The 19358-nt window shown below is 40.3% G+C and overlaps 1 protein-coding gene across 1 annotated transcript in view; it reads left to right on the forward strand.

Moving 5' to 3' along the window:
- LOC108670042 (alpha-mannosidase 2) overlaps nt 1-17049 on the forward strand; it is a 47374-nt gene extending 30325 nt beyond the window's left edge. The window contains exons 3-6 of the mRNA XM_018157492.2: nt 3201-3373; nt 6242-6375; nt 8802-9115; nt 9416-17049. Of these exons, the coding sequence (XP_018012981.1) occupies nt 3201-3373; nt 6242-6375; nt 8802-9115; nt 9416-11836 (3042 nt within the window). The 3' untranslated portion in view covers nt 11837-17049. The remainder of the gene's footprint in view (nt 1-3200; nt 3374-6241; nt 6376-8801; nt 9116-9415) is intronic.
- The last annotated feature ends 2309 nt before the right edge of the window (nt 17050-19358 follow it).

Here is a 19358-nt window from a genome sequence, read left to right on the forward strand (position 1 = left end):
TATAGAACTGATGATAATTTTTTTGAATTTCTGTCTGGTTCATTTTTTATATGGGGGAGAAGGGGAGAGAGGAGGGAAAAATGATAAAAAATGAGAAAAATGGGATAAAACGCGCATAAAAAGAAAACTAAGGGGAAAATGAGAAAAATGATCATCAAATCCATAGGTATGGTCCTTACTAACCGAATGATATGTGTCTCGATGTTGTAGGATGATATTTGTAGGAGGAGATAGATTTTCTAAAGTACCCCTTTTTAGCCGTTTTCTATGAATTTCACGTTTTCTATCCATTTTTTCGAAAAATTCATAGGAGCAAAATGCTATTTTTTTACGTTTTACGTATGTATGTGAAGTTTCATGATGATCGGATAATAACTGTAGAAGTTTTTCCGGAGGGTAGTCGGTCCCCTTAAAAGCCAGAGATTTTCTTTTATTAGCAGTCCGCTCACTACCGCTGCCCCTAACTCGATGCCTACACTTCGAACTCCTAGATATTCTGGCGGACTCCCGAAAGTTTTTGTGCTCGCAAAGTTTAATTCAATTTGTCTGCAGAGCGAAGCTGCAATTGAGAACTGCAGGTCTTGCCTCCGCGTGCAATTTTCTGAGCCTTGATCGAGCTCTTGAGCTTTACTCTTGACTGCGTCTGAACATTGCGTGACCTCCGTGGCAGCGTGGTGATAGCAAGTGCGTGCAGCTCGCTGCTTTCACGGGAATCATTATTCAACGAAGATAATATCTATATGCGATAATTCCATGTTCACATTAATCCTGTGTGTTAAAAATTTTAACACTTATCTCCATCATGGCTACCCAAGCATTAGAACTGTAATCCTGTGTGTTATTAAGATAGTCTATTTTATTTGATCATAATTTATCCGAGATTAATTATATGCTTCGTATGTACCGCTAAGTTGGTTGCTACTTATCGTCAGCATAATACATGCTCGCCTATCCCTTTTAATGAAACAAATTTTGTACGGCTGTACTATAACATTTGAGGCCTTCCCATTACTGTATTAGGTAAATGTTATTCGCCATTTTTTAGATCTTTGTGAATTGGTTCTTTTTTCGCTTTATGCAAAGTGCTTCACCACAATATATGAATAACACGCACCCTGGTGGCTATAGGTGCCTGTACACAGGGATAGTACTAGCCGCTAGTTCATCCGGCGCTTGAACTGTCCACGCTACTAGCCTCGTGTACTCGTGTTCAGCCGCTTCAGAGGCATGCGCCGGCAAGTGCCCGAGGCGCGGCCGAGAGAGACAACGATGTGTTGATATCTTGGCCGGAGAAGTGGCTAGTAGCGCTGATGCAGCCATGGTGAGAGCATCTGTGCCGCTCCTGTGAAGTATCTTGGGTCACGTGAATCATGGCTTGTTTGAACGATAATGTTTCTAAGAGGAATCCAACAAAGTGAATTCCAGACGATATGCAATTATTCTTTGAAATATTCCAAAAATATGAATTAAAGTATAATGTTTGCCATGATGGTTACTCCAACAAAATGAAGAGAGAAACGAGTATTTTGAAACGAAAAGAAGACCTTATTAGTCAGGGTTAAGTTGTTCCCGACGCTGTATTTTTAAGGGCTAGAATATGGAGTATAAAAAAGACGTACAGGCTCGAGTTGTTGAAGGTGATCACACTATCCATCTTCACAGACCTCACTCGACGGTTTCTAACGACTCACTGGCGGGCGCGAACGAGAAGATAGCGTCACCTTCTACTCTCGTGTGTACAGGCTTACTAGCCGGATAGTCACCAAGCGACCGTCACTAGCCAGATTTACTAGCCGTCAGCACTATCCCCGTGTACAAGCACCTTATATGCTATTATAGGCAGTTTTTACGTTCATAGTTATGGGTACGCAGCCGTGAACCACCAAATTTGTGCACCAATCAGCCTTGAAAGGAACGCCTAGCATATTTCCGGATGACCACCAATCAGCCACGGATTAAGCCAACCGTCGGTAACCAGCCCATGACATCATCTTGCTTTAAATATTAGGAGCTTTACGCCACCATATTCTGAAGCGAATAGCCCAGACAGTAATGGTTATGCACCACTGAACGTTGCATCGAATCATCACTTCATACCCTGACTTTAGCTCGAATTGTAACTTGCGGACAACGGACTGTGACCATCCAGCCCGGGTCGCCAGTGGAACTGCATGCATCCTGCCGTGCACCACCAGACCGTCACTTTTAGCTCAACATCCGGGGTTAGGTTTCAGAAAGCATCGTTCTGTTCCAAACTCTATCGTCCGCCAGCGAGTGACTTCCGCAGCTTCGCTAAGTTACGTAACTTTTAGCTCACTGCATCTGGGGTTAGGTTCCAGATAGCATAGTTCTGTTCCAAAATTTATCGTCGTACGACGCGTGGCCGTTCGACCGTGGGCTGGTTCGACACACGGGACAGATACGGACGGCTCCGGCGCGCTCCGTCCGGGTGGTGTAAAATTTTTTCGCGTGTTGGCAGACGACGCTGGGCCATACGACGCCAGGCATATTTTCCTGTTGGCTGATTGATCTAATTCAATGGATGTGATCTGTCTGGTGGCGTGCGGCTGATAATGTTACAGTCAAGTTGTGTAATAGGCTACGTTCTTCAGGGAAGGCATCATGATAGTCCATTCGAAGCACGGCAGTGGTGGTCACCGACAGGCGTCCCCATAGTTATGTCTTCTTTTTCATTAACTTTTAATTTTCCTTTTTTTCGATATTTCATGAATTATATTTCGTTTTGTGGTTGCCGCCTGACTTTTTTCTCTGTGAAATTACATTCATTTAGTCCCACTCCCTAATTGCTTCAAAAACTATCATTTCTCTAACCGTACATCACATGACAAGGCGAAGTAGGTTGGGGGCAGAGCGAGCTTTGAGCCTCGGGCCGTTTACTTCGTCGAGGAATGCAGTCAAATCTTAATTGGCTGGAGCAGCAGCCTTCATCGCATTCCTAGTAGCCTATCAGCCTGGATCTCGACCGTTGCGTGGCCTGTATACACCCTCAGCCTGAAGAAAGAAACATGAACGTCTAAATGAAATTCAATAGAAGGAACGGGTTTACGCAATACCTTGTTTATACCAATTGCTTCGCACAAACAGCAATGATGTTTAAATAAACTCAAAGTTTTTATTTCCTTTATTATGTTTGTTTTCTGATAATGCTTTCTGATTAACTTAGGTTTGATTGTCGGCAGGTATTCCTGATGCCTCACTCGCACAACGACCCTGGATGGCTGAAGACCTACGAAGAATATTTCTTCCAGCAGAGCTCGAAGATCCTGCAGAACATGGTCACCAAACTCATGCTCTACCCAAAAATGACTTTCGTGTGGGCCGAGGTGTCTTTCCTCACGCTCTGGTATGAAAGGTAAGGTTTCCTGTTGAGCTTTTTCATCATGACTGTTGAGCAAGGAATATGTAGTAAATGTGACGTTCATAAGAGAAGGGTTAGATTCTGCACTACGAAACATGAATGGGTCCTATTGTCTTACACATAGCAATGAGCGAATACTGAGTGATACGCCATTAAAAAGGGCCAAACTGGGTCATGACACAAGGACATAAGGTCGCTATCTGTATTATGACTCTCATTTCTTTGAGTGTATGCTCGCTAGCTCATTGATCATGCAGAGATCGCCTTTGTTGTATTGCAATCTATGTACATTAAATTATTATCAATAATTTAACTGAACTCGAAATACTAATACTAATTTGATGTGTTCGTATTTTTTAGCTGCGTTAAATTATAAAACTTGTGTCGTCTCACCTGATTTATAACTTGAGGTTAAAATAACTGTTATTGTCAAAGTTTCAGTCCAATCGATTTCATGGAGAGTTTGTTATCTGAAGTTTTGCGACAGACCTTCCGAAATATATAGTTTCGGTGGCACATAAAATGTGGAATTGTCAAGCGGCAATTAAATCCCTCAATACTTCTCGATGAACACGGAGGGCATACACGAAAAGATTTACTCCTTGTTTCCTGTTGAAACTTATGGAACTTGCATTACTAAAGAAGAATTACGATTTAAAAACAGAGTTTAAGTGCGTTCATTGCTCAGCATGGCAGCTGGTATACCTTGAACGGGCAGTTGTGACGACGATGCCATTGTGCGTGCACTGGTGTCGTCGTATGCGTTGATGTCTAGTGAATATTGTTTTACGTATGAATAGTACGGTCTTTTCGCATGAAATTTTCCAAGTTTTCATGTCATATTCGAATTTACTGAAACAAAAATCATTCTTGTGACTTGTAGGTCATTCGCGATGTATCGATCAAGCTGGGAGTCAAGCTGACTTAATTTAAGAATTTATTTAATCCCGCTAGATATTTAAAACAAAATAGGTGTTTTCTCACCTAAAATATTTTCATACCCTATCTTCTTGCTAGTTATTCATTTTATTTTTATTCATTTTCTTTGGAATTACCCGATTCTGAAGCTTTCATCGCTTAAGTTGATGTGCTTTCGTACGTGTTCTCGCTAAAGCGTTGTACAAGAATAGTCTCATTTATCTCAATCACCTCTCTGAGTCAATGACAAAGCTCCTAAAGCTTCGAGTTAGATTTCCAATTTTCCTTAAGAAACAAATCAAGCTTTATCGAACTTGAATTGCTATTCGACCGAATTCAAATCAATTCATGGCGTGCGGTTTGATCTGGACTCCCGCTTATTCGTTTCGCTGCCAAGCTGCTCTGAGGCTTGCTTAGGTCTATTGATGCTCCAAGCTGCTCTGAGGCTTGCTTAGGTCTATTGATGCTCCAAGCTGCTCTGAGGCTTGCTTAGGTCTATTATTCTCGGGAACTTTTGTGGTGGTGCTGCAAGCGCGCTCGCTCTAGTGCAGTTTTGCTCTGTTGAAAAACAGTATTCTATAAAGACTTTGGTTCAACAGTGTTCGATTGAAAGTTGTATGTTCTTGGCGCAATGTAATGGATTTGTTTGAAGATAAGATAAGATAATATCCTGTCACAGCTGTCGTGGATGTTTCCCAAACCCAGGCGAAATAACTCCTAAAATCATCCATCGAAACTTTTATGCACCGTGTGAGTATAAATAAATTTAGTCGTGGATTACCGGTATGTGATCATCTTCGGTGTAATGGGCTAAATTCGGAAATTCCGTTTCAAAGAAAAGTGTACTACTTGAGATATATTTTAGCCAAGGGCGTCTGTTCTCCGCCGCGCGCGTCTGGTTGTGTCGGTGTTTTGTTTCAAGATTGCGGGGATTGCGGCGCGCCTGCAATCTCCCATTGAGCAGAATTCCCCAATTCTGACGTGAGGATGAAGGCGCATCAGCGCGAAATGTTTTCATTATTGTTGATGTCGAAATTTTATTTTCAGCGCTCGCACAGGCCGCTGGGAATTTGTACTTGCGACATGAATTTTGTGTCAGATTTGTGATGCATTACTTCAATTAGCGACGCGATCGCCTGCCTTCAGCCTGGCTGCGCAATATGTTCTCTTCTTGGATCTTTCTCCTTGCTTCCGTCCAGTATTTTTTTTTTATTTTTAGCGCATTTTCTCATTTATGGAAAAATGCGCTATTGTGCTCGTCATGTCCGTCCGTCCGTCTGTCTGTCCGTGACTTCACGTTTTCGTCGACGAGAAAATGCGCTCTCTGTCACTCACTGCAGTGAATCCTGAGTTGTATTTTTGTGCTTTTAATTTGTCAAAAGATAGAACAGACGTCACAGATGGACATTGTCAAGCAAGATTCAATGTGGCCTAAAAAAGCGAATGTAAACTCGGAAAAAAAACTTTCAGCGCATTTTAGAATTTCATTTGTCCTCTATTTCCGCTCTGAATGCCTAAAATCTATGTTTCACGAATTTCGAATGAGAAATCCGTTGAAATTTTTGTTACTCCAGAAAGTTGTTACCCGCATAAAAATTATTCAAAGTCAACTCTAAATACATCCTGAAACTTCGATAATCTTCTTTAAAGTTTTTTTTTTAATACACCTGAGCTCTCTCTGGTCAATAAGCAATCATCTCTGAATATAATCTTTTAAAAAATTATATCATGTTTAAAAAATCATATCATGTTTAAAAAATCATATCATGTTTAAAAAATATGTTTAAAAAGTCATATCATGTTTAAAAAATATGTTTAAAAAATCATATCATTTTTTAAAAATATGTTTAAAAAGTCATATCATGTTTTAAAAATATGTTTAAAAATCATATCATGTTTAAAAAATCATATCATGTTAAATAAATAAGTGCATGTTACTGGCAGAGCGCACCCGACGATGCGTCACCAGCTGCTGAGCCTGCTGAAGGAGGGGCGGCTGGAGGTGCTCACGGGCGGCTGGGTCATGCCTGACGAGGCCTCCACGCACCTCTATGCCCTCGTCGACCAGATGGTCATAGGTCGGTCATCTCTTCAGTAGAATATTTTATACAATTTTTTTGTTGATTAATTTCTTCAGCTTTCTGTCATTCATAATGAATCCCAGGGTTGGCGATTTTTTTTATTTTTTCAGCTTTTTTGTCTTTTTGAGGTGTTATTTTTTTATGTTGCAATTAGCCTACTAACAATAACAGTATATGGATCATTATGGATGGCTAAAAAGGGCACTTATTGCCTTCAATAATGGCCAACAGGCCAAGGTGGTGTTTACCAGTTAGGGATTTTTGGGTAAACAATTATTGATAAGTCTATTCATTAGCTTTGTAAAGTTTGTATGGAGCAAGGTAATGAGCTAAATATTGACCATTTAACTTGCTTCAATATACAAAAACACTTCAGGAATGCAGAACTCCTAAACATTGAAGAGTCACATAACAGATAGGTAGCTGATAGCACAGTGCACAGCACTATCAATAGATCTACTAGTTTTATGTCCTATAAATCTACCAGACTCTACCCTCTATACATACTGACTAGTAGTGACTGAGTGACTGACTGCACTGTTCCCATTTAATTCAGACCAATAAACCAATACTAAACATAAACTGAACGATAAACAAACAAACCTCATACGACTTGAAACGAGACTCAAGTTATGAGAAAAGCTAACACTGTTTGAAATAAACATGTGCACAATTCAAATATTTTATATCCATTCACTGCATTTAATTATTTTATATAGTCTTATAATTGTAATTGTTTTGTTTCAATTTTTAAATTCACATATTTAAAGACTGAAATTAAATATTTTAATTAGAATACTCGTACTAGGGTGGAAAATCTTTCTAATAGCCTAAAAGGTCAATACAATCTCAACCTCTCAATATACAGGGTGGGGCAGAACCGATTGAGCAGTTTTGAGGTAAAATAAAAGAGTAATGGAGGTACATAAAGAAGAAAGTTTATTTTCCTAGAGGTTAGCATTGGAGTCGTTCTCAGAGGAGGGAGTAACCATGACAGTGAATTCCGATTGCTATGCTGCAATGTTGCAAAATTTCTTGCAGCCCATGATGGAAAACATTGTTGAAAATGATGCATTGAGAGACCTGTGGTTCCAGCAGGATGGGGCCCACACAGCCCAAATGTTACTCAATGTTTTGAAACGCATGTTTCCCGGACGTCTGGTGTCTCTGAGGGGTGATTTGCAGTGGCCTGCGAGGTCACCTGATTTGAGCATTTGCGATTTCTTTCTTTGGGGACATCTAAAAGAAAGGGGTTCAGAAGTCGCCCTCACACCCTACCACAGCTAAAGGAACGGATTATTGCAGAGGTTATGGCCATACCTCGCCATATGTGTGAACGTGCTGTAGGAAACTTCCGAGAACGACTCCAATAGTGTGTTGCAGCTAACAGACACCATCTTCCTGATATTGTTTTCAAAACATAAGTATTTTAAATGGTATGTTTTGCTTATCTTGAGGAAAATAAACTTTCTTCTTTATGTACCTCCATTACTATTATTTCGCCTCAAAACTGTTCAATCAGTTCTGCCCCACCCTGTATAAGCTAGCTAACACATTTAAATTGTATATTGTAATCAATATATAACAAATAGTCAAATAGTTAGACTACTTATCCTTATAAGAATTAGCTAAGCTGCTAGCTACATACAATGTATTGCACACTTGATGCCTCTGTACCAAAAACATTCCATTTATTGGAACCTAATACACACTAAAGGCAACAAGTTTATATACCAATTTATCATTCATAGTACATTTATACTTAACCATGAATAACAATACCTCAATATAAATTAAAGACTGCCACTCAATATTTTTAAATATATGAAAAAATCAAAAAAATTGAAAAAATAAAAAAATCATGATTTTTTTTTATGAAAATTAAGTGATTTAATCACATGATTTAATCATTTTGATTTAATCATTGCCAACCCTGAATTGAATCCTAACCGACAAGAAATGCAAACAACGTGCTTCTTTCATTTAATTTTTTTCTTCTTCTTAAAAAATAATGTGGGTTGGTACATTTCATCAAATTCATTGGGTTTTATAAGGGAGGCAATAAAATTTGTACTTAGTTTTCGATGTTTAATTACTTCAAATCTTCGAAGTCTCACGAAACTCAAATTGATTCATTTTTCTTTGGATGAAATATGTTGTGCTAAAAGGCGGTTGTATTTATTTCTTTGAAAGCTTGATAATTCATACTCTATTTTCTATGAAAAAATTCATAGATCCGTTCTAAATTATTGAATTTTATCGAATACCGCACCCTCTCGAAACTCCCGGCACACTACTCATTTGGAACCCCACAGCAAACCTTAATGAGAATCGCTGCATATCCTCATTTCTTTGGGCGATTAATTACACGATAAAATTCTTATCCCATTTGCCGCTCGTGATACGTAATTTCGATTGTTCAGGCCACCAGTGGCTGAACCGAACCCTGGGCATTAAGCCTGCGCACGGCTGGTCCATCGACCCGTTCGGCCACGGCGCGGCCGTGCCGTACCTGCTGCACGAGGCATCCATCTCAGGCACGGTCATCCAGCGCATCCACTACGCATGGAAGCAGTGGCTGGCGGAGCAGCAACTCGGCGACTTCAAGTGGCGCCAGACGTGGGATGCGGACGGCGACGTGGACATCCTCGTGCACAATCGTCCATTCGACATCTACAGCATCAAACACTCGTGTGGTCCGCACCTGCAGATCTGTCTGGAATATGACTTCAGGAAGGTGAAGCTCCACTACCTGACATTCTTTCATCCTATCAATGTTATATTAAATTCCTTACTTACTGTATATATTGACTGTCTTTGGAACAATCGTTTGGAAGTGAACAGCAGGTACTATACTTTCTTGAATATTGACCTACCATTTTTTTTCGATGAAAATTTCCATAAACAGCTGTCTACATGACGATTGAAAAATCTTGATGAGGAAAGAAATTTGCTCATCGCGGCCTATCAGATTATTTTCAAAATATTTTAACTATTAATATTTCTTACATTCATTTTTGTTATATATCACTTTCAGGTGCCAGGCGAGTACACTGAGTACTCGATCAAATCGTTTCCCATCGACGAGAGCAACGTCAAGCTGAAGGCTGAGCTGCTGCTGGAGCAGTACGGTCGCCAGGGGTCGCTGGTCCCTCACAACGTCGTCCTCATCCCCATTGGCGACGACTTCAGGTACGACCACGCGACCGAGTGGGACCAGCAGTACACCAACTACCAAATGCTCGCTGACCACATCAACAGCAACCCCAGCAAGTACCACGCGACCATCGAGTGGGGTACTGTCAAGGACTACTTCAAAGAGGTTAAAGCTCGCATGAAAGACTTCCCGACTTTGCAAGGCGACTTCTTCGTGTACAGCGATATCTTCACTGAAGGACGCCCCGCGTACTGGAGCGGCTACTACACAACCAGGCCTTTCTTCAAGCTCCTGGACCGGCAGCTGCAAGCTGTCCTGAGGTCCGCAGAGATCCTCTACACGTGGGCGTGGGCGAGAGCCGCTGAGGTTGGCATCACCGCTGTTGCTCAGCTGCTAGAGAAGGATTACGAGAAGCTCGTGAAGGCGAGAGAGAATCTCGCTCTCTTCCAGCATCATGACGGCATTACTGGTACCTCTAAAGCCATCGTGATGCGCGACTATGCCGTAAAACTTTTCCTTAGCTACCACGACTCCATTGCCGTGTCGGCTCGCTGTGCTGAGTTCCTTCTTATGACACGCGGTATTTTGTCATCGCTTCAGCGGGAGTCCAATTTTCTGGAGCACCTGCAGCCTGATTTTGAACGTCCTTCTTATGATAGTTGGCCCAACAAAATACCAATCATAACCGACAAGCAAATGCGACAGATAGTGATTTTTAATTCGCTGGCTCAACAAAGGATCGAACTTGTTAAGATTCTCGTGACATCGACTAATTTTCGACTCACTGATGAGCATGGCCATGATGTTCTCTTCCAAATCAATCCGGTGTGGAATGATACAGGTAATGGACTTCTTATGCTCACCAAACAGTTCGAAGTATTTTTTATGGCTGACCTTCCCCCTCTTAGTCTCGCCACGTACACCATTCATCATTCTCTCACGGCGGATGCTGACAAGCGCAAAGCCATCATTTTTTCGAATTACTATGCACCTTCCCCTCCTATAGGATACAAAGCGCCCTTTGACGCGCGAGATGTGCTACCTGGGGACATTCAGATTGACAGCGACTGCTTGAAACTATTATTTGATGGATCCACAGGAATGCTGCGTTCCGTAACCAATAAGAAGACAGGAAAAGTAACTCAGACAGCATTCAAATTCGCAGCTTACCCTTCTGCCCAGTTCAAGTCTGGAGCTTATTTGTTCCAGCCTGACCCGAACGCCAGGGATCCAGAAGAGGACGTGCTGGCTGGGGCCCGGCCACGTATTTTCATTCATTCCGGTCCGGTCGCCTCAGAGTTGACGGTCATGTTCGGTGCAGCGCTCATGCACACTACTCGCATATTCCATACTAGTCAAGAACCCCTCCAGTCAGCCATTTACATCGAAAATATCTTCAACTTTGCCAGTCACTACAACAGCACTGAGACACCTGGCTTCCCTCCCAACTACAGAGAGACGGAGCTCTTTATGAGGATCAGTACTGACATCGACAACGGAGCGAACCCCGTCTTCTACTCAGACCAGAGTGGCTTGCACATGCAGAAGAGAGTTAAGGTCGAGAAGATTGGTATTCAGGGGAACTACTTCCCCATCACCACGGCCGCCTTCATCGAGGACGAGGCCCCTGTGGATGGTCCCCGTAGAATGACGCTTCTAACCGACCACGGCCAAGGTGCTGCCTCGTGGCAGCAGGGCTGGCTGGAGGTCATGGTTGAGCGAAGAACCAACTACGATGACGCTCGTGGCATGGGCGAAGGCGTCACTGACCAAAAGAGGACGATGGGCCGACACTGGCTGCTGATCGAGGACCTAGAGTCGGAACGAGGAGGCGATGAAGTGGCTCGATTGTCCGTCGGAGCTCACTATCTCTCCAATGCACTCAACTATCCCGTTGATTTGTACGTTGCGGATGGTCTGGAATCGCACATGCTGAATGCCGGGGCCCACTTCATCTCCCGGCCGCTACCGTGTTCTCTTCATTTATTGGGCATGAAAATCTTGCCCGTTCCTCAGTACCCTGGGCTGATGCCTTCCATGCGAGCCCTCATGCACATCCACAATCAGAGTCCTGCGTGCTCGGTGCGGTCATCGATTCACGCCTGCTCAGGGCTGCAGGACTCACCGCCCCAGGGCACCGAGCTCACCATCGGCGTCAAGTCCATGCAGAAGTCGGACCTCACAGGCACGCGCTTGAATGAGGAGGTCGACAGTCTTTCCAAGCTACGCATTCCTCACCACCAAATCCGTACTTTAGTTCTTACCCTCAAAGACTCCAGCTACCGCGGTGATGGCTCTTAAAGTAACCTCTTGGTTATGTGCGCCATTCCCTTAAGTCATGTAATGTAATTTGAATACGGTAATGTATTTTGTGCAGAGAAGCAAGATTTTTTGTTAAATAAACCTACGTGTGTGCAGAAAAGAAATGTGTGCCGATATCGAGCTTATATTTGAATCCTAATGCGCGTTTAGGAGCGAACTTTTCCGTGACAAATTGTAGCTTTCATTTGTTTATCCTCATTATTTTAATAAAAAAAGGGCTCGTGTTCACTAAGTCGAGCCTAAAGTTTCAAAATGTACTTAAAATATCCCATTGAATAACATTGATCCGTTGTGATTTGCATTGTCATTGTCTTATCTTAACTATGATGACTCGTGACCACCATTCATGCTTGCAACGTAAACAGGTCAGGGTAAACAACTATATTCCCGCTGAGATAAAATACGTAGACAAATGTTTTTTGCATCATCTTACAGGAACATCGTAAATAACACGTCGTGCTTACTATAGTTTAGACAAATTAGAAGAAATATATAACGAATTTCGGCATATGTATATCGTACACATTTATTTAGTTATCATATTAAAAATACAATCTTTGTTTTTATTACTAAGCCGCGTGGGATTTATAATTTTTCGCTCCAAAAAACTCATTATTATCTTTCATATTGATATATTTTTTAACTTCGCTCGCAAAGCTACAGCCATGCATATGTTTCTAAATATTTTTATAACCATCTGCCTGTAACTTCTCAATAATTAATATGTTTTTTTTTATTCACCAAAATAGCAATATTTTGCTAAATGAAATCTTGCTAAGCTATTCCTCTTAAGTCACTCATTGCAGCAAGAGAAGGTGGCCGTGTACCGTCAGGCCATGACGAGCCTTACAGCGTCACATGGTGATGAGAAGATCTAATTTCTGTTGAATGTGACGAGAAGATAATACGTACGTTGATTGTTGCAATACATCGTATGAAAGTTTCTGAGCTTGGAAGTGCATAACTTGAATGGTTTGCAGTACGATTTATCTGAGCTTTTCTACTGATGATGCGAAAGAAATTGAACCCATTACATTTGCTATATCTAAAGTCCCAAGATTTCTACTTCATTATTGAGATTAAAATCTTATTGTTAGGTGAGTGGAAATATGCATTTAAATTTTTCTTCAGTTTTATTTAAAGTAATTGGCATTTTCAAATCTATGCACGCTTTTCAGTCGCAATAAGACCTCATTCAAAGATAAGATACAAGTTACGGCCGAACTTCCTGCGTCAGAATAACTAAAAACTTTTAGCTGTTGAATTTACTCATCACTCCTCAGGGCATCAAATTATAAAATGTGGCCGATATCAGCCTGTCAGCTTTATGAATATAACAAGTCTTATCTTGACGCACAATTATTTCCTGAGAATCTCATTGAAATTGAATGTCCTTTAACTTAGCGCTCAGACTCGTAGGTGTGATGTTCATCACCATCGACGATAACCTAATTGATAATCCTCCTGAAGATCTTCCATCCTGTATAGTAAATACTCGTATATCAGGTACGTAAGTGCACTGCGTAGCTATCTCGGAATACATTTAAATTTATAGTTAGAGAGACTAATATTTACTGCGCTTTAATGCAAGTCTCATCCCGCTAGCAGAGTTATTAATTTTGGCTTCATTGCGCCGTCATGCTCGGCTGTGTCAACATTACAGACCAAGAGCAAAGCTCCACCTGCACCGCCCGTGCAGCTTCTTGCATTAATTAAACCGGCTTCCTCTAACTGCGGTCGGTCTTGAAATTTATTTCCTCATTGAGTACAGCAAAATAATTATGAATCTGTTTTCTGCTCGTGTTGCTACCCTCTTCCAGTAGTCAATTTCGACCCCTACCTGAATCACACGTGATTTTAAACCCGTACGTTAGGACATCTCATATACTCGTTGATCATGACTGTCATCATATTGATGACGTCATTGTAGTTACAGTTAGACCTTAAGTGACTAATTGAAGGATCAAAAATCGTGGATAATTACTAGTGTATTGCATTACGCCTCTTCATGCGTCTGCGTGCAGAAGCCATGGCCAAAGAAGGTTGAGATTTACTGTTTCACGTGGCAGTTGTGAAGGAGCGAAGCCTGATTATTTATTGTAAGAAAATATAATCTTAACTTGCTTTCATGTCATTGTAATGAATTTATAATGCCTGCAAAGCGAGTGGAAAGTTTTTTGAGCTACAGTAACTTGGTTGTAGCTCATCTTGTATAACTCTGTCACAGTGTGTGTGTGTTTGAAGTTTGGCACCGTAAATATACAAGAGCCAGTCGAGCGCGTATTAATGATACATGTCGTGTCGGGATATTATATTTTCATGGATTTTATTTTCAGTAGAGAACCATGAGGTATTGCTTGATGATTAATATTCGCATAAATAATAATAAATGAAGATTTAAGCAAAGTTCATTTCTATCAAATTGTCACCCAGTGTTCCTTTAGATAATCTCAATATTTTTGCCCAATTTCGCACTATCAACGCGATTTGATTTTGTTATTGCTTTGAATCGATAACTTTCAATTATAAATTCTTCCAAGTTGTACGTAGATGCGGAAAAATATGTCATATTTTCTTCTGCGAAAATGCATATTCTTTAGTGAAAACCTCATTGAAGAACGACTTCGCCCCATAACCGATTTTTGTGAATTCGTTGAGATTTTAAAGAAATTTGTGGTAGAAGTTCTAAAGCTTACCCTAGCAATTGAATATAAGATGCAATAAGAACAATTTTCCGAATTCAGCATGAATTTACTTTTCAATCAACTCTCCCTGAAACTCTGTGTCACACGCGTGTCTACTTTCTTATCCACCAGAATTAGTCGCTTTTCATAAACATTGGAATTTGTTTATTAATTGCGTCCTTTTTCTACTCAAGTCGTGTCAGAGTTCAGGAAGATAACGGAACTGCTTTTCCATAAATTCATCAATTCTTTCTTATAAATTTTTAACGTGGGTTTATTTCTGGATGAAGAGAGTGCCGTTGACGCGGATGGACCTTGAAATCAACTATACTTGCATTTGTCAGATCAATTAGATACGACGAAAAATGTGTGTAGTCAAAACATCATTGCACTTTTATGCTCACGCTCAGCACTGAATAGTATGCTGGGCTGGACATATCAAGTCGTTCGTATTTCTGGTCCTCTCGTCTCCTGTTGTATGGTTAACTTTCGCACTGCTTTGCGTACGTAATGGTACTGAGCTCCACTACTGAGCGCTGCGACAGTTCTCAGTGTTATGCATCTACCGATATTTTGGTAGAACTTTTTCTTGAACTGTCGTGTACGTGGGGACAGTTTTTGCACTTGTGTTCACTATGCATTTGCTTCCGTATTGTTTTTGCACAAGCTGTTGACAATGAAGCACATGATGCAGTATTTTTTCATCGAAGATTGTCCTGTGCACTTCTTTGATTGTCACTATAATTGTAGTTATGCGAGCCTCGCGCCTAACATTGGCTCAAATCTCTGGCAGTTCACCAAAGCATAGATACTAAGACGATTCCATGCTCATTTAACGAGCGGTAAATTCACTAAAACGCTTGTGCTCGGCGGTTCCAATTAAGACAGACATGACTTACTTTGGGATATTTTTGTTTGTTGTTTGAAACAGAATTGTGTTCGTGTACGAGATGATGATAGGTTTGGGACTTTGTATTCCAATAGCTATTTTGTTGCTTGATAATTATGAAGTATTGATTATTATCTAAGAAAACCGTAGCTTCATGTGTCGAGGACATAATCTTTGCTTTTTACGCCACTTCTCTCCCGATTCTACTTGTGTTCAATTTTACTGACATTGAGCTGGCAAAACGACCCTGGGCTGGCGAAAGAACTAAAGTAACCAGCCGTCTTTATTTGCAGGACTTTTATACTTCCTTTTAGGAGCGACCGCTCCTTGATGCCCTGCTCGAATCCAATGATCCCATTTGCTTATCTGAAAAAACATTTATTTATGCGGGTAAACCTGTGAATACGCATTCCTATTAATTTTTAAAGCGAGTGTTTTCATCTGGTAAGAGTATTTGCATCGAAATATTCTTGATGTGGTTTCGCTTAAACCTAAAATAAGCATAATGTTACATGTACATAAGAACACTTCCCTATATTTTGTATATAGCACCCAGGTAAATATTACTTAGCTCTCATTGTAATGTTGTAGTGCCGGTGTTACAATTATGCAATTATGTTAACTATATCAAACAATTTACCTCTTAGTTAAAATATCCAACGTTCAAACTCCATTGTCGTCCGACTGCAACCACGCCATTGTTAAAAAAAAGGACAAACTTGTGGATACAGGATACGTGATGCCTCATTGGCTTCTTTTGAATCTACAAGTTAGTCATCAAAATCTTAATCGTAAATGCGAAAAAAATTATATTATCCAGGATGGAAACAAAATAGCATAAATCTTATGTTTCATGGTTTTGTGTTGTAATAATACAAGCAACAGACCAATTCTCTGAACAATAGTAAGCTCGAGAAAATGATTTCAATTCTAATCTTTTAAGGCACGTGTAAAGACTTAATCCTCACGTGTGATTGTCAGGATCCTCACGCTTTGTATTCATGACATTGACTTCGATGTTCGTAAGTACTTTCGACTGAACGCGACGAATTTCGGTTAAAATATCAGTTATTAGCAATATATTAATCTGACAAGTTGCCTATAAAGTTTGAAACGTTATTTAACTATTGTCAAGCTGAGCGCTCTTGTTCCTTTGTGTGCGACACGTAGAACATGCCATGGTTAAATGAGTTTTGCTCGGGCTCATGGATTATCAACCGAAGTTGACATCGAATCACTTGTGATAATGCAGCCTATGGAGACAAATAGCATCCAAACGGTCTAATGTCAAGTGATGCTGAAATATTGTGGGACGTCCAGGTCAGCGTATTCATATCAATTGAGAGATTCTTTTACAATTGTAATTAAATCAAGTCGCTTTGGAAGCTGTAAAACTTCTGTATAATTAGTTGACACTCAAGTGACACTTGCGTCTTGCTCGCATGTGTCACACATGGCACCTTTGTCATGAATACGGTGACTGATTTTGTTTATTGAGTTAGCGAACGGCTTGTCAATCATACAACTATTTGTTATTCATCTAGTTTCACCTGCAGTCGAAAGCTTTCACATTGTTTTTCTTTTCAGGTTTGTAATTTTTGCAATAAAAAGAAGACTATTAATGATTTTCTGTACTCCTTAATGAATGAACTTCGTGAACAGGATAAATTAGTAACCTTCACAAAGCAAGTGGTTTCTCGAGCAAGTATTTCCCGCAGCTAGTTGGTTTGAGCAGTACTAGTAGAAGATAGACTATCATTAATTGCACGTATGTTTTGAAGTTGTACAAAATATTCTACCAGTCCTATTTGTGTATTCAATCTTTCTTAGATTTGCGATTTCACTCGTATATGCTTTCATCCGAATAAGTTTCAATTGCATGGACATTACACTACTTTAAAGGGAATTTAGCAGCATAGTGATTGATGCTCTTCCTACTCATCTTTTTTTTAATGTGAAATAATCTGATGCTCTATATTCAACTCTCGTTGAATAGCATTGAGCTTAAAAGCCTAATTATTTAAAATCTGAATTGCTGGATTCATAGTATTGATATATTAACTCGATGAGGTTATAATTTATTAGTTGATATTAAGTTGCTCCAATCAATTACAGATTTAGAATAATTTTTATATCTGTAGACTATAGAGGGATATATCCAACCATTTAATCAGAAGAATTTCGTCTCATTCCACGGAGAAACTATAGTGCGAGTATTAACTGGTGGAATGTCCATCTGAAACTGCATGGTGTTGTCAACCCTCAGATGGTCATGGCGATGAATGATAAAGAGATAAGAGGACAGTAACTGAAATGAAGACTCGCCAAGTGATCGTTTACACGGTTTGTCGTATCAGCGCGATGGGAAGAGAGAAATTATTATCATTATTCGAAAATAATAATTATTTATGTATTAAGTTATTCGTGCTCAAGAATTAACTTTAGAGAATTTTTTGATCGAACATTTAAATAATAACACAATTGTAAACATTAGGAACTTAACAGAGCTGGGCAGCGCTACTTGGAAATGTAGCGGCGCTACCGCTACCGCTACATGCTCTAAATGTAGCGGGCGCTACCGCTACCGCTACAAATCGCTACTTAAATATGTAGCGGGCGCTACCGCTACCGCTACATTGCCTTAAATGTAGAGCCGCTACCGCTACCGCTACTGAAAATGTAGCGGCCGCTAGTAGCGGCCGCTACATGTAGCGCGCTACTGCCCACCTCTGGAACTTAAACAGGTTAATTTGACTTGAATAACTTGGAAGTAATTTCATAATTTGCCAATAGACGTTTGGGGAGTTAACAACAGAAATTTTGTCGTTTGCTAGAATTGATGGCATGAGAAGTGGACTGGAGTCACTACAAAACACCCCAATGACAGGTTTCAACGCTACTGTTGAATATTAGTACGACGATGTGATCCACCCAGAAGATAGTTGATTATCGTGCTGAAACAATAATGTTCTTCAATTCTATGTAGTAATTTAGGTTGAATTATTATTGGTATGTTATGTTAATTCTCAATTCCACGTAGTATTTGAAATAATATAATCTATGCACGTGTCGCACAACACGGTAATTAAGTCTATCACTCCTCTGGTGCCTTAATGAACTGGTTGGTTTATCTTGCATTTTAATCGAATGGTCAGCGTAGCGATGAATTTTTCGATAATTCAAATCACTCGTCGATACTCTAATTCAATAAAAGGGTTGAATTGAAAGAATTCCCGCGACAAAATCCCTCGTTTTCCATAAACAAAGCATGTCAGATCTTGACGTTCTCGTCCGGCGACACCCAGCCAATATCGCCCTCACTTCGGGACTGACAACCGAAGTTTGATCAGCGTAACATCTTGCAGAGTTGCTGTTCTTTCTATTATGTTAATTCGAGTACAGCGCATGCCAATGGCAATAGTTTACTCTCGAATAAACACTCATAGTCACTGACACTTGCTGCTTTTATTATTTTTGAATAACAGGAGATGTGTTTCTGCTTTCAAGCATCTACTCGCTTCAGTCATATATCTACCTCTCATGATGACAATAATAAGTATTCTATATTACTTTACGATTCATTTAAGGACTTCGAAATATGTTCCGTTTCATTTAAGGCTGGTTTCTGGGAACAAGTTTTAAATGAAATGCAAATACTTCCTGCAAAATTGAACACGTTTGACAAGTCCGCTTGAGCAATTCCTGATCTTAATTTCATGATGGACAATCTTGAGTAATAGGAATAAGAGATCCATTATGCTGTATTATCTTAGACGTCTGATGCTAGACTCATACGTGACCAAACCTGCATGTAGGTGCATAGAATTTGGTAATTAGAGATTATAGAGACTGTTTACGAAGCTATAATTTACCGGGAGTACGAAGGGCAAACGGGTCTTGTTTCCTTCGACCGTGAGAAGGTTGATGC

This window comes from Hyalella azteca, unplaced genomic scaffold (genome assembly GCF_000764305.2).
Source record: "Hyalella azteca isolate HAZT.00-mixed unplaced genomic scaffold, Hazt_2.0.2 contig5918, whole genome shotgun sequence".
NCBI classification, from domain to species: domain Eukaryota; kingdom Metazoa; phylum Arthropoda; class Malacostraca; order Amphipoda; family Hyalellidae; genus Hyalella; species Hyalella azteca.